This window comes from Psammomys obesus, unplaced genomic scaffold, assembly GCF_907164565.1.
Source record: "Psammomys obesus unplaced genomic scaffold, mPsaObe1.curated_primary_1811, whole genome shotgun sequence".
Lineage (NCBI taxonomy): Eukaryota > Metazoa > Chordata > Mammalia > Rodentia > Muridae > Psammomys > Psammomys obesus.
The window spans coordinates 13,689,027-13,705,197 of record NW_026588752.1 but is presented as its reverse complement, the minus strand read 5'-3'; the positions used below and the strand labels follow the sequence as shown (position 1 = coordinate 13,705,197).

Here is a 16,171-nt window from a genome sequence, read left to right as displayed (position 1 = left end):
TCTTGCTAGCTCACTACTGCGCTAGCTCAGGTTACCATGGAAAAACAGGCAGTCATTTCACCAATAACTAACTTCTAGCAAATACTTGACCTTGGAATCAGCAATTTACATCCTTATAAAAGAGGTCACTGAGGGAATTTAACTGTGTAATCCTGGCCCCCATGTGGCAAGAGAGCAGTGGGAAGGGAACAGAGCTTGTGAGGCAGCATTGGAAGTGATTTGAATGGGCAAATCATTTCTTTGCCACTTTGTTTTAAAAATGGAACCTCCTTTAAAATAGTACAGGAAGGCAGGAAGATGCAGTATAAGTCTGTGGCAATAGTGACTCAAAAGCTCTGCCCCAGGACTCCAGAAAGCCATCACTCATCACATTTGGAGGGAAACCAGGGAGAATTTAGGTGTGTGCATTGCTAATAGCCTCTTTGCCAATACCTTTCCTTCAAACATCATGTCTTCCCTTTTATTGTGCCTTTATTTCTAAAAACTAAGGGAGAAAAATCACCTTTTAAACTTGAGCCAAGAAACATGGTTTTTGCAAGTGCTAATATTTTGGGGTGGGCTCTCTCTCCCTCTCTCTCTCTCTTTTTTTTTTAAAAAGACAATTATCAAGACGAAGCATTTGTTTCTTCTTTTGTTTACCCGTGGCAGTTTGTCAGCAGTTATGGTAAGTAGACTTCCATCTGCCAGTAAAACTACATTGCAAATTGCCGTAGAAATTAGCAGCTTTCATTTTTGCCTACATAAATAAATATTCGAAATAAATTGCACACAAATGCATCCTTAAAAAAAAAAATCACAGGTACACTGCACAGTTAAATGCCAATCAGACAAAACCAGAGACACACTGCGATTATCTCAGTTTTCAAACCTGGAAGATACACGGATGTGTTTCTAAATGAGAGAGGCCGCGGATCATGCTCGCTGAGATAAAAACAGAAGCTGCCAGACACCGCACTGTGGCTTTATTCTCAGAGTCCCCTGCCTGAAACCCCGCTCTATCTTTTCTCCGTGTGTGCGTGTTTCTCTTCTCTCTCTCTCTCTCTCTCTCTCTCTCTCTCTCTCTCTCTCTCTCTCTCTCTCTCCTGTTTCTCCCTCTCCTCTCCCTCTCCCTCCCTCTCCTTCCATCTCTCCCTCTCCTCGCTGTCTTCCCTTGCTCATTGTTCTCTCTCCCCCTGCCTTTGATGCACATACGTTGTCACATTCCATCGACTCCTCTCTTCTCTGTTCTTACACTCAAGCCTAGCGGTGCTTTCGCCAGGCAGCAAGCAGCAGCGTCTCCTGCGAGTTTTAGTCATGTGTGCAGCTCAGCTTGATCGAGCGTTCCTTTTCTGCCTTTTCACTCTTACAAAAGATTAAAAGGTGGCGTCACATTGCTCCCCTGTTCCTTCCTGCAGGAGGGACTTAAAAGGGACAACAACAACAAAAAAAAACTAATCACTCTCAATAAGTATTTTTTCTTGCTGGCAATAAATAAATAAATAATAAAAGAACGGAGAGGAAAGAAAAAAAATAAATAGAAAGAAAAGAAAGGCAGAGAAGGGGGAAAGGCGAGGGGGTGGACTTAGCGGTGTAATTTGAGCCGGTGGTGAGGATTGGAGCGAGCTAGCGATGCTGCACACTGCTAACAAGGGAAGGAAGCCTTCAGCCGAGGCAGGTAAGAGCGCCGATCGGAGGGTTTGACCGACTGGCTTAGTTAAATTTCTGTTTTCACCCGTTTTGTAATTGAGAAAGGCATCTGCAGCAGAAGCCGATTTTTCAGTCGGCTTCCTTTTGTTTAACATAGAAAGTACCTGTATTAATTTTGATGAATTAGAGCATGCAGCAAATTCAATTGAAAATAGATTTGTATAGTAAATGCATTTATACGGAATGATTTTTTCCTCCCTTTTATTTAAAGGGAGAGATGAGAAAGATGATTTTGATCAGTATAGCACTTTGCATTATGTTGAATTCTAAACAGCTAAGGAAAGGGGGAAAATAATTCAATTGATACTGTTTTTGAACTCCGGGACTTAAGCCCTAGGAGACAGATGACATTTGAAATTTTTCTTCAACCTGAACTTCTGATGCTTTTATAATAATTTCTCACCGGAGGTATCGGCAAAAAGCAGAGTTTATTTAAGTCTGGCTGCTTGGGTGTGTTTGGCTTTGGCTCTTGTGGGTGAGGCGCGTCTTGAATCTCCTGAACCTGCCGCAGGTTGACGGTTCCTAAATGGAGACTAAGTGTTGTCCCAAATGAAATATGAAGTTAAAACATCAGGTGAGGGCATGCCTTAGAAATGCATCCAGTAAATAATTAGGAAAACTGAGTTATGGCAGTTTGGAGGGGGAGTTAACTCTGCAAATGCTGTTGAATAAAGCTTTCTGAATTTGAAACCCCTTAATGACAGAGGGGGGTGTTTATGAGACTCAAGTCGGAACTTTGATTTAGTACCCAAAATCTAGGATACCCAAAATGTAGTCCGGTCTTCTGCTAGAGGTAGCTTTTACTAGGCATTCCTTTTGTGCGCCATGAATGGGAACTCTGGATTATATTTGATAGCATTCCTCCTTTTAAAAGCTTTGGGATGGAGCTTTAAAAGGCTCCTGTCTGTTTTCACGTTGAACAAATGGAAAATGTGTTCTATGCTTGAATCTCTCAGCATAGGGGTTTTGTGTCTGCAGATGTTGTTTTAAAGTTTGGGCTATTTGCCGTTAATCTCACTCTTTGTGGATTTTTGTGTCCATTGCCTCTGCTGTTAAAATAAATAAATAAATAAAACTATGGCCGGCTATGAATGAACTGATACTTGAGAATGGAAAAATAAAAATACAAATAGGGCAACTTTTGAAATTAGATGTGACTGGAATCCGAATCTTCCCAGGTTTTTGACAAAAGCGTTACCTGACATATGTAAGTTCGTTTTAAAATTGCTTTGGTGGGCAAGGGGGAAGTGCCTTAAAAGTGTGCTGTTCGGTTAAGAGAATGCTTCTCGGGAATGGGTTATGGAAAGGTGATGTCAATGCCTGTAGGCTTGGCCCTAGAAAGAACTGCTCTCCCATGGCATTGTGGAATTAAGCACGCACACGGAGAAGAAGGTATTTCATGTGTTTGTGTCGTGATCATATGTTTTCTTGCTTAGTTTCCAAACTGGACTGGCTGTTTAGCACCTTGATCTGTCAGGTTTTGTGTCACCAGACCCACGGTATCTTGTAGGTGCAGCTTGTATAGGTGCTGCTGGAGAGGACATGAGGACAGGCTCGGTACTGGCCATTGGGGAACAAGTGGACAGTGGCCCTGGTCAGATGACAGCATTCAGAATTTTATTGCTGGAAGGAGTTTCCTGGGAAGGTCCTGATGCAGGTGCAAGCAAACTGAAAAAAAAAATTTTTTTTTTTCCTGTGGATTGAATTGCAGTGAGGGGTGTGAACCAGGAAAGGGGAGACTGCTGTGGAATGCCATGTAGACGTTTGGGTGGGCATTGGCCAATTAAAAAAAAAAATAGCCTCACGGGTAGCTTTTCTCTTCTTCAACTTAAGAAACTCCACAGAATCTTAAAGTAGCTTTCCTCGAATTCCACCTTCCCTGTACTGCTTTCTTGAATGAACTCTTTTCTGACTCTTGGTGCACCTAAATATGGACGGGCTTTGTTGATGGTGGTGGTGGTGGTGGTGTTTGCTCAGAATGTGAGGATTATATCTATAAGTGATAAGGGTTGAGAAGACACAGCCACGCACTGCGTTATCTTTCTCACATGTGCTTTCTACTTTTGTGTGTGAAATGACTTCTTCAAGGTGAGCCACTACTAAATTTTAAACTGTACTTCGCCCGGGTACCACCACTTGAGCCTCTGTCTCTCCCCTAAAGAAGGAACTGGAAGTAAGATGGATGTGGAGTTACGCTGTAGCCAAATGCAGTTCGGCTGGCATTCTTTAGGTAGATGGCAATCAATGGTATCCCTACTCAAACTATCTGATTCATATAAATAGCATTTTTCTGGCTTTTCCAGTAGATGTTGCTGGAGAGCAAAGAAAAGATTATTTCCCCCCACAGGAAAGAGAAGAAAAACAGTAGACTTATAAAAAGCAAAGAAACAGAGCCCTTCTCTCCAAGCTAATTTGCTAATTAATGAATGATATTGAAGCATTACCTTTTACGATGTCCTATAGAAAGCTATTCAGACTTGATTTGGATTTGGAAAGGATAATATTGTTCTCCTTGGCCCCTATATATAATGTCTGTTTGCTGTTTTCTGTTTTTGAAAAAAAAAAAATCAAGTTAACTGCACATTGCTATTCAGACCATTCCATCCTTGAATGCAAAAACCCTTTAACATGCAAATATGATGTCAGAGGAAGAACTGAAATAGAATACCCGGAGAAGAGTAATGATCAAACGCATTATAAAAATATGCACCAGTTGCCAACAAGTAATGAAATATTAAGAAATTAAAAGCATGCAACCTCTAAAGTAATAGAATTTCATTGCTCTGAGACTATTTTCCCACTGAATATTAAGTTCTTAATAGATGTACCAATTTAAAAAAAAAAACAATCGAAAACATACATGGTTTGTCACTGAAGTTCTTTCATCATATGATGTTGAAAAATTAGCCCAATAGGATTTTCCTCAGAATGGGAAATGTAATTAACATTGGATATTAAGTGCCAGACTGACAAAGCAAAAGCCACTCGGCTTGATGGGGAAAATAGAAATGCAAAAGCAAATAGAAGTGCTAGGAGCTGAGGGGACCCACACTGGAACAGCTCTGCTGGTAATCATTCTGATAAAATGACAAAGACATCCCAGGGGATCCCAGGATTCTAGTATCCAGACACAAACTGATGCAATTTCAAGCAACCAATGACCTCTGTCTATGGGAATATTTATTTTTAGATATGATCAATTAGCCAATTTCAATTGAGAAGGGAAGTGTATTTTTTTTTTCTCTCATGTAAGACGAGTGTTGGGCATCACAAAACCACTTGCACACAGAACCACAGCCTGACCCACATTGGATAGCTTTTGAATTTTGTTGCCTTAGGCCAACTTGGCTCTGTGCTGGTGGATTTTTCCTGTTGCATTAAAGGACTTCTTTGTCAGTTTTCATTCCTAAGGTGTGAAGTGGTCCATAGGATGTTTTAATATAACACACACACAGTTCATTTCTTTTTCTTTTTTCTTTTCTGAGAGAAAAGAGTTTATATTTAGAAGGCATGAGTGTCAGCTGCATCTATTTTGCAATTAGCACCAGAAGTCCACTGGGGTAAGGACATTCCAGCTCTCTTTTCCTTTGATTTAAGTGCATATTTTGTTTGGCATGTTGTTGGCTTATTTCTGTCTTTAAAAGTAAAGCCTTACATTTTGGGGGTGACTGTATTTTCTGGTTTTGGTTTACTAGTTGTCTATCTCTCTCTCTCTCTCTTTTCCCCCATAGCATCTATAAAGTGCTTCCTATATCCAAAGCACCATGAATAAAATATGCCCAGTGTTACCTCACAGTGAGAAATGCCTGCCCCTCACTGACATCTTTATAGAAATGGAATCAACAGTGGATGGAGAGCCCTGGTGCATATACCAAATATGCCCTCCCTCTGTCGCTCAGCAGAGTGGGCAAGAAGAGGCGGGTGCGGGTTAGGTGGATATTTTGAATTAGGAGAGAAGATGAAATCATCAGGGGAAACTCTATTATGTGCATCATATGGGAAACAGAGATCCCAGACAATGGTGGGTGTACTAGTTCAGGAGTGGGCTTCGAACGACCAGACAACTTCCAGATACTCATGGGAAGGAGATCTGGAAGTTTGTAGAGTAGTGGAAACTTGGCAGGAGAGTGAGGAAGGAGTGAAATTGTGACTTCACACAGCAAAGTCTTCCCCAAGATTCTCTAAAACCCCTGTTTAGATGACCTCTTTCCTCTAATTACATGACAGCCTTCTGGAGCTACTAATGCTACTTCAGTATTAGCTTATGTTTAAAGGGATGTTGTTGAAAAAAGGAGGGGAGAATGCCTGGCCTCAAAGCTGGAGGCCAGTGCATATGGCATTAGCCGAGCCACAGGTACTAGAGTTGAGAGATATTGTTGAGAGGGCTGAAAGTGAATGCTATTGTAATTACTGCGATTTCTAGTGTGCACTGTAGATGTCATGGCCTCAGTAAGACAGATTTGGTATATGTATCTTTATTTCGTACCCTCGTAAGGAAAACCTTCACCATTTGTTAAAGATGAGGCACACAGGTTAGAAGAGGTAAGGTTCTATCTGTGAGATTGCTATTTGGATACAATCCACGTTGGGTTTATCTCCAGTTTCCTGACATTGATTATGATGGATTTGTGTGATCTTTGAGAGTTTCCATCTCTCTGAAAAGGTATATACTTTATTTATTAGAGTTAATTGCCTTCCCAAGTTGCCTGTGTTGTCAATGGCTACCTATAAACTATGAACACCTCACCTTGAACTCTTTGATGCCTAGTCCACTTGACTGACAACCACAGTGACAGACATTAGTCTGACTATGTCATGTAAATTTATGTGTAAACCTATAAGGTGTTTTCTTGGTGTTCGGCGGACTTCACAGTGAGAAAGAGCTAAGACAATCATTACTACAATTAAAAAAGGGGAGAGGGCCACACCACTTTTTCTCAGAAATACTGGTTTTACAAGCCTGTTTAAGAAGAAAGGGCTGCCACTATCACCTCAGAATCAAGCTGCAGATGAGTGACTTCTTGTGTCCTCTAGCCACTTTAATTTAATTTGTTCCATTTGCTTTTCCAAGCTTTTCATCTTCCCGCCATTTTAATACCATCAGAGATGGGGGGCTGCCCATGACATTCACACTTGACATTATCAAACACAAAAGGCATCACTCATACACTTGAGTGCATTACAATTCAAGGGAAAAATATATCCCAAAGCCTTAGAAATTATTGTCTCATGCCTTCAAGGTACATTTTTTTTCACCTCTTTTCTCTTAGATATCTTATTTGACTATTTTGCTTCTGCATACTTGTATAGGATTCTAAATTGTCTAGAAAGAAAGTCAGCAATCAAAAAAAAAATCCATGCCACAACATAAGCAGCCTTGTATTCACTACATGTATTACCTTAATACAATCCTATTATTGTTATTTTATTGTTAAAGACTCATCACATTTCCATGCTTTACCAAAGTTGATCTTTGCATTTGAGGTGAGGTACATTTTCTCTGTCGACTTCAGTCTGACAATTTTGGCCGAAGCTTGCCCTGCTCACAAGTCTATGATAATTGCATTTTTCTGTTACTGCTGGGTGAGTCAGAGATCTATTGATATCCACTGTAGACCTGCTTCTCTCTCTCTCTCTCTCTCTCTCTCTCTCTCTCTCTCTCATTCCCTGTGTGTGTGTGTATGTGTGTGTGCGCGTGCCCATGTGGTTGTGGTGCGGAGGGAAGGCTGCAATTTGGGGAAAATATTCAAATATGAATTTATCCCTAGCTCCTTTTGCTTATTATTTTGAACCTTCTTTTGAAAGGCAACTCCCCCACCCCCACATGCCCACATGCCCCGTGTAAGACAACTCTTGTGATCTGAACAAGTAGCATTATCAGATTGTGGTGAATTGCGTCGGCAGTGCTACACCATGCATCTAGATCCTGTGTGCTGTAGAGCTCTGTAAAACCACCAGCTACACGATACCCTGCAGATTTAATATACTTCTGCAGCCTTGTGCTTGGGAAGGATTTCTGTAATTGGAGACAATCTAGTAAGGAGAACTTTTTAAGCCATCGGAGGCCGAAATACAAGTTTTTGAGAAATGTGACTTTGCTGGCTTGAAACTGAATGGATTACAAATTTCTCTTAACTGGACAGAATCCTAATTGCCTGTACAGTACAGTCCTGATTATCCAGGGTTTGATTTTCCAGTACAGGGATTATTCAGATTTCTTCTCTGACGCTGTCTTCTCTCTAACTACCTAACGTGAAACACTTGTCTAATCATTAGCGCCTCTGCTAATGATATGGAAGGGAGAAGTCCAAGCCACTGAATATCATTCAAAGATGGAGGGTTGTAAGAAAGTCTACTTTTTAAAATTAGCTACTAAAATTGTCTGCTAAATTTCAGTGTTGGGGGAGATCACTTTCTAGCTACAAATGATAGCTTATTTTATCTTTTTGTATGCCACTCTCGTCTCTGCCTTTTAAAGGAGCAAAACACTAAGATGAAATAAAACAAATCAACCAGTCCTAATAGGATCAAATTTCTGGGAGTGTCGTTTTTTTGACTTATATAACTCCTCTCCTCTCCCAGGAGGCTAACTACCCATTTTAATTAACTAGTTGGGAATTGGGGTGTGCGGGTCTTTTAAAAGGCCACATGGATCAAGCAAAGGCTACCTTTTGAATTAGATCAGAATTTTGATTAGCATACTTTTCTTGTGTTAAATCCAAAAGTAGGTTATTGGTGCTGATAGCCCAGTTACCCTCCAACACTCCTCCATTTCCATCACTGGCAAGATGCTAGTTATTTCTCCATGAATTATTTTTTATTTTTTATTATTTTACAAGTTAACCTACTGTCAGCCTTACCACTCCTGATGGCCTCAGGGCTTCTGGAATATGACTTTGGCTGAAATGGTGAAAAGATGGGAAGTGGATCTGCACCTCCCAGAAGGGGCCTAGTCGTAGACTTGTCTTTTCGTATGTCGCTGTGGAAGTCACCAGCCAGCTCACCACCCATCTGTAGAGTGGAGTCAGGATTCTCTCTAGTGGATGTTATCATGAAATCAGAAATCAACCCCCGCCCCAGCCCCACCACTACCCTCTTCTTTTGTAGAATGGACACTTGCGGCACATCTTACTGCCGCATCTCCTACTGTCCCATACTCTCTCATGAAACAATGCCCGATTTTCTTACGTCATCTCTCATAGGACATTCAAGTCTTAACAACTGGTAGTGCTTTGAGGCACCTCATCAAAATTCACAAGCTCTTTCTAGTTATAAATGTATAATGCTGGGTAAGTGATAAAATACACACTCTATAATATAATTGACACAACAGGCTAAAGGGCACAAAGTGTATTGTCTCCTTAGTGCTTTAAAAACACTCTTTTATCTCTAGATTAAAATGGACTATGTTAGAAAGAAATTTGCTTTTGGTTTTTAAATGTTCATGTGTAACCAGATGTAGTACAATGGCCAAATAGTCTTCAATGTCTCTATTAAATGAGGATTTAAACAGCAATATAATACATAAAGTTGAAAGCATAAAAGAATTATTAGAAAAAAAAAAAACAGTTGTGGGCTGTGAAGGTGGATCAGGACAACGCAAGCTCTGTAAAAACTTGAGGACCTGAGTTCAAATCCCAGGAACCCATTTAAACCTCAGTGTGGTAGTATGCATGTTGGTAATCCCAGTGTTCCTACAGTGAGTTGAGAGAGAGGAGAATCTCTGAAGCCCCCAAGCCAGTTGGCCGAATGTGTATTACAGTTAAGAACAAAGAGACTGTATCTAAAAAACATGATGGAAGTCAAGAAACAACACTCTAGCTCATAAGCTTTCAACCTGTGGGTCGTGACCTTCATGGGGTTCATGTATCAGATATCCTGCCTATCAGATATTTACATTACAAGGCATAACAGTGACAAAATTATGGTTATTAAGTAGCAACAAGATAGTTTTATGGTTGGGGTTACCACGACATGAGGAACTGTATGTGCTAAAGGATCACAGCATCAGGAAGCATTAGGAACCACGGCAATAGGTCGTCTTCTGACCACTATAAGCATGCTACGTATGTGAGTGCGCGCTGTTATCTACATGATCAGGCACACATACATATATGCATACACACATAGTATATACACACACACACACACACACACACGCACAAAGAAAACCAATGGCCAAACCGAGCATCGTGTTTTATATGCAGCATCGTTAGCAGCTACATTTTATTTATATATGTGCATATAGAACACAGAATACATGTTTATATGTCTACCTCTGTATTTAATTTCAGAGAGTGTAGACAGGGAGGGAAAGACGGTGAAAGGTATGGGTATAGTCCTGGATGATACTGAGGGATATTTTTTTTTCCTAACTAATATTATTAATACCCCACAATTTGTTCCAGGTATTCCAAGATGAATAAGGCATAACTGTTTGAGGTAGGGTTACTGGGAATTGAACCCAGAAACTTGTGCTTTCTAAATATGTAACATAGTACTAGCTCTACCCACAGATCTAGCCTGAAATTTAAGGGTTATTTTATGTTTGATTTTTTTTTTTTTTGGCACATGTCTAACAATAATAAAACAAGGAGAGAAAGCCAAGGCAAGCTGCCTGAGCTTCATGAGGTACCTCATATTTTATATTCTTCCTGTATTCAGGAAAGGAGATTACAAAAAAAAAAAAAAAGATAACAGCACCTATGATATGAAGAAAATTTTCCCCATAAAATGACCTAGTCCCAACTAAAAATAAATCTGGCTTTAAGAGAAATCTAGACAGGAGAATCTGGATTCTCTATCACATCCTCTGTTGACACAGGTCACAATCCAAAGATCCAATCCAAAGACCAGTCTGAGGGTCACTGTTCTGAGATTCCTGTACATCATTCACCCACGTGAAGCACACAAGGGTTGTCTTGTGAGCATGCTTGTCCCCATTAGAGGGACAAGTGAAAAAAATGTGCTTTCAGAGGATAGGTGCCAAAGCTGAAGATTGACATATTACTCCAAAATGAAATGGGTTTGCATAATCAGGTGCGAATCATTCCCAATTAGTGTGGTGTTTGTGAGGAAAATGTATGTGTTCACAGTCACACATTGCATGTGATTTATATACACATCCATGTAGTCTCTAGAGGTCAGTAGAATATAAGAAATGGGCAAACATTCATGTTCTGAGGAGACCCACAGACTCCGGAAACCATTTTTCAAATAGCAAAATGATGATAGTCGACTAATGACATTAGAAACTGAAGTCATTAATCGGTGTTAACAAAAAAGTCATGTCATTCTTGTTCATGAAATGAATCTAATCTATTTGTTTTAAGCAAATTTCAGATAAATGAACATTTTACATGGCAAGAACCTTGATAGAAACCCAAGCTCTAATTACTTTATTATTCTTTATTGTAACAGGCTGTGATTCACTCGTCTTAACTTTTTTTTTTTTTTAATGTTACTGGAACAGAAGAGTAAATTGTTTTTAAACGTTGACGGTTACACCCCAAATACTGTTTCTACTTGAGCTGCCATGTCAGTCCCCTTTATTTGAGAAATGGATGGTTGAGTGCTGCAGTTTTATCTGTTATTATGAACTAACTGTTGAAGAAAGCATTAGAAAATTACGATTTATTTTTATATGAGGCTGCACTTGTTAACAGTCTAGGGTATGGCTACATTGCTGAGCATGCCGCTCAAGTTTGACTGTGGATAATTCAAGCTCAAAAGGCACAGAATGTGAAAGGATGTAGCCACGAACTCTCTGAGAGTGAAGTTGTCGCTACCTTTCACACATCATCCATATACAAGAAGACAGTGCCATGCAGATTCACATTTCTTCTGATTTTGAGAATGAATGATTTATCTTGTGAGTTGAGGTTATATGCCTTGGCTTAGAACTTAATATGTCTTACAAATGTTTGACCTGGAACCGGCCTCTCAATAAGAGGGAGCAATCCCTGTGTTTGTTCTCAGTACTAATTTCAGGGGAGGTTCAATGAATCACAGGTCTTGCCTCGTGCTTGCCTCTTCATATCTATCATGAAATAGATCCTTCAACTCCAGAACACACCTGTGCTATTAGAGGGGTAGATACACTCACTCCTTGTAATTGTTATCATCATCATCATCATCATCATCATCATCATCATCATCATCATCTTTATCCTCATCCTTTGATCCTGTAGCTTGTGATAAAAGATAAAGCCCTTTGAGTAGGAAGAGGAGCCTGAAGGTGGTGTGGTCATGTCTCCCCAGCACAATATTCCAAGTTAGGAGAACAAATCATGGAAACCAGAATTCCTGAGCCAAGAATACCTTGGACTCTGGCTACGGCAACCACTTTTAGACATGTGTTTACTCGATCAGGAAGTTTGCTAGATACTCAGAGTTACAGAATGATAATAGAGAAGAAATGTATATTGATTTTATTGTATTTGGGTCTAGGGGAATCATGTCACTTACTGTACCTCTCACCACACCAAATGTCATCTGTCTTCTTTCCTTTCCAAACTTATCTCTCAAAAGTTTCATTAAGTTCCTTGGTTTCTTCGTGTTTGATAACATGCCGCTATCCCTAGTTGCTTGTAATTTAAAGACTAGTCGATGTAGCTGTCAGTTCTCTTTTGAATGTCATGCCACCTGTGTCCTCGTCCTTCACATGTGATTTCCCAGAGGCCACATTCTCACGTTGTAAATGGCATGTTTAGGCAGCTCAGTACTTGCATGCAGCTGTTTTCAGAGCACCCATCCCACATTTGATGCCTCTGATCTTTAAAAGAAGCCATTTTTCTTAAAGCCACACCCTTTTAAGTAGAAAGCTATTCTCATGATACTTGGCAGTATAGTTCAGAAAGAACTTGGAATTAAGACACGGACAATTTTGATCTTTTTATGATCTTTTTTTTCACTCAGCAACATTTTTGCAGGGCTAAGGTGTTCCCTGAGAGGCACACTGAAGGTGGAGAAAGCATTGAGATGCACTGTCTTCATTTCATCGTTGTTATTTTAATCACCTTCAACATTCTATGTCAAGTAGCTCACACTCACTCCTGTTTCTTGTTGATGTCTGAAGGTATATTTTGTAAAGAGTATAAAATATGATTGTCCCTACCTATTTATATGTTATTCATGGAAAGAAACTTGAACATGCCCATCTAAGCTCAAGGTTGGAAGCATTTATTATAGATGATCAGGGATTGTATTTTCAGTGTTATATCAGAGGAGTCAAAAAAAAGGAGCCTGCAGAAATTAATAGTAACTAAATGCTCTTCGTCTATTAGAATGTTTTTCTGAAAATCCGTTGTCTTTCTGTGTTATAACTAATACAATGTAAAAGTTGATTCAATGGCACAATAATTAAATTATATAAACAAACTCAAAATTTTTGAATCTGAAAAAGGGAGTGGTAAAAGAGGGGGATGATAGAGATGTCCATCAATGGAGGAATGGATACAGAAATTGTGGAACTTTTACACAATGGAATACTACTCAGCAATTAAAAACAAAATCATGAATTTTGGAGGCAAATGGTGGGATCTAGAAAAGATCATCCTGAGTGAGGTATCTCAGAAGCAGAAAGACACACATGGTATATACTCACTTATGCAGACCTATAAGATAGGATAAACATATTAAAATATGTACACCTAAAGAAGATAAACAAGAAAGAGGACCCGGAGTAAGATGATCGATCTTCACTTAGAAAGACAAGTGGGATGGACATAGGAAGTAGGAGAAAACAAGTAACAGGATCAGAGCCTACCGCAGAGAGCTCCTGAAAGACTCTATCTAGCAGTGTATCAGAGCAGATGCTGAGACTCATAACCAAACCTTCAGCAGAGTGCAGGGAATCATACAATAAAAGGGGGAGTTAATATGACTGAAAGAGGATAGGAGCTCCACAAAGACAAAATATATCAGGGCATGGGGGTCCTCTATGAGACTGTTTCTCCAACCAAGGACCATGTATGGATATAATCTAGACCCCCTGCTCAGATGTAGCCCTTGGTAGCTCAGTAACCAAATGGGTTTTCCCTAGGAAGGGGAACAGAAACTATTTTTGACATGAACTCCTTTACCTCCCCCCCAATCCTACCCCCAAGGGAGGAACAGTCTTGCTAGACCACAGAGGAGGACATGGCAGCCAGTCCTGAAGATACCTGATAAGATAGGGTCAGAGAAAAGGGAAGGAGGACCTCCCCTATCAGTGGACTTGGAAAGAGGCAGGGAGATGAGGGAGGGTGGGGTTGGGAGGGAATGAGGGAAGGGGCTATGGCTGGGATACAAAGTAAATAACCTGTGATTAATATAAAAAAATTAAAAAGAGGGGGTGGTAATAATAAGAGATCAGAGAATGGAGAGGAAAGAGTAATCAGAATGCATTATAAATGTATGAAATTATCAAGTAGCTAATTTAAACAGCAAAACAAAAATAAAAGAAAACGTGAAAGGCCAGTTGGTTTCTTCTTCTCCTGACAATATGCATATCAAGTGATTTAAGTAATTTCTCTTTCGATCTTGATACACATCCCTTCCCTCCGTCTCTGCTTCTACACAGGGTCCAAAAAAGCTCCTTTCTCCCTTTTTTTCACCTGTGTCCTGACGAATCCTCTGTCCCACATTATCAACAATGACTTAACACCGATAGCACTTCTTAACTATTTCTTCTGTAGTAAGAGAATGTTTTTAAAGAAAAAAAAATATTATTTAAAGGGGAACTATAACCACCTGAACAGATATGCGCCATTTTATAACTACAGACCTCCTTATAATAAATCACAGTATTCATTTCCGAACATTCGGGAATGCGTAATAATCGATACTAAGAGCAAAGAAAACATTCCTTCCATGTATTTAAATGATTTTACTTCACAAAAAATATGCACAGCTTTACAAAATAGACCTTTGACTTTTAACAGAGGAGTACTTTGCGATTTTGAAAGCACTTGTGGATTTGTTAATGTTAAACTGGTAATTGTTGATCTCTTGGGGGGGGCACAGCAACTTCGGTGTGGGCTTATTACACTGTAAAATATGGATTGCCTTTACCCTAATGGCCTCTGAATCCTATTACCATCCCATTAGAGAGTGTGGGATTTTAGTAATTCTGTTGTTGTTTCCAGTGGGCAGTGAATATAATAGGGAAGGGCAGGGTTAATGCAATTCATCTCTTTGAATACTTGTAACTCAGCTCCCTTATCACTCACCGTGGTTTCATTAGGGCTTTCTCCCCTTCTTTCTTTTTCTCTCCTTCAGGCCCCGTAACATTTCCCTTGGCCTCTGTTAAGCTTGGAGCCTGTGCTGGGGCATTTGATGCTTCCAACATTTAAAAGAATCTTGGACATTACCTTTTCATAAACTAAAAATAAATAAACAAGGTGGGACATTGGCTTGCGCTGAGCCAGGCTGAGGCTTAGAAGCATTTCGGTGACCGTCACTGCCAAGAGGAGTATTAGAATAGCTCTTCAATCAAGGCCATTTATGAGGCCTTTTGAAAGGAGAAGTGTGAGTTCAGAGGGTCAAATTAGTGCATGCCGGTGTTTTGCATACAGTGTAAAACACAGCTGGGTCCTGGGTGCTAATCATGTAAGAGAGAAGAAACAGGAAAGATTCAAAGTGATGGGGATGGGATGCCTTCAGAGAAAAATTTATGCATTAATTCCCAACACCTCAGAATTCTCAACAGCTATACATGCCTGATTATAGATCAGTAGTTTTATGCATGGAATTTGTTTTTAGCTAATACAGTCTTTTCAGAATAAATATGAACATCAGATCACTTCCTAGTGTGTCAAAACAAATTAGTTCCCCACAGTGATGCAATGAAAGGTGTAACTATTTTCCCTTTTTATATGTCAGAAAGCATTACCAGGAAAGGGAGATTCCCTCTCCCCCACCACTCCTGCCCTAACCCCTGAACTGATGTTGGACAAAGGTCTGATTTAATGCCTGCACATGGACCCGGGGCTCCAGCACCCACTTCTGTTGCCAGTAATGAGAACCACAAGCTGAGACCAAAGAGACAACTGCATTCCTAAAAAGGCAGAGAAAGGCAGGAGGTGATCTGACCGCTTCAATCTGTTGAAAGTGAGTGATATTCCCAGGTCTGTTGTTCAGCATCACAGAGAATTAAGTTTCCATGTGTTTCATCATAAATAGGATGAGTGTGCAACACGCCTGCACTACGAAAACGTGGACTGGCTGATACACAGGAAGGCCGGTGTCTGGCTGGGTGGAGTTTTGTCTTATAGCCTCCGTATCACACTTCTGCACCTGTTCAGAGCCAACACACTGAGCCCAGATGCTGCTTTGAGATAGGATAGTTTCTGTACCTATGTTGAATTTATGCATCAAGTTTCCTTTTCATCTGCAGTATAACTTACCATAATTCTAGACAGACTGTGTGAAAGTATTTTTGCCCTTTCATCAAGTCTGTTGTTTTGAGTGAAATTCATTTAAAAGGTATCTATGCAGCTACAGA

General features: G+C 40.0%; 1 protein-coding gene across 2 annotated transcripts in view; it reads left to right on the top strand.

Annotated features, from left to right (window-relative positions):
- The first annotated feature begins 1,215 nt into the window (after nucleotides 1-1,215).
- Tenm2 (teneurin transmembrane protein 2) overlaps nucleotides 1,216-16,171 on the top strand; it is a 670,345-nt gene continuing 655,389 nt past the window's right edge. For both annotated transcript variants that reach the window (XM_055604663.1, XM_055604662.1), the window contains exon 1: nucleotides 1,216-1,654. In XM_055604663.1, coding sequence (XP_055460638.1) covers nucleotides 1,609-1,654 — 46 coding nt within the window. In that variant the 5' untranslated portion in view covers nucleotides 1,216-1,608. The remainder of the gene's footprint in view (nucleotides 1,655-16,171) is intronic.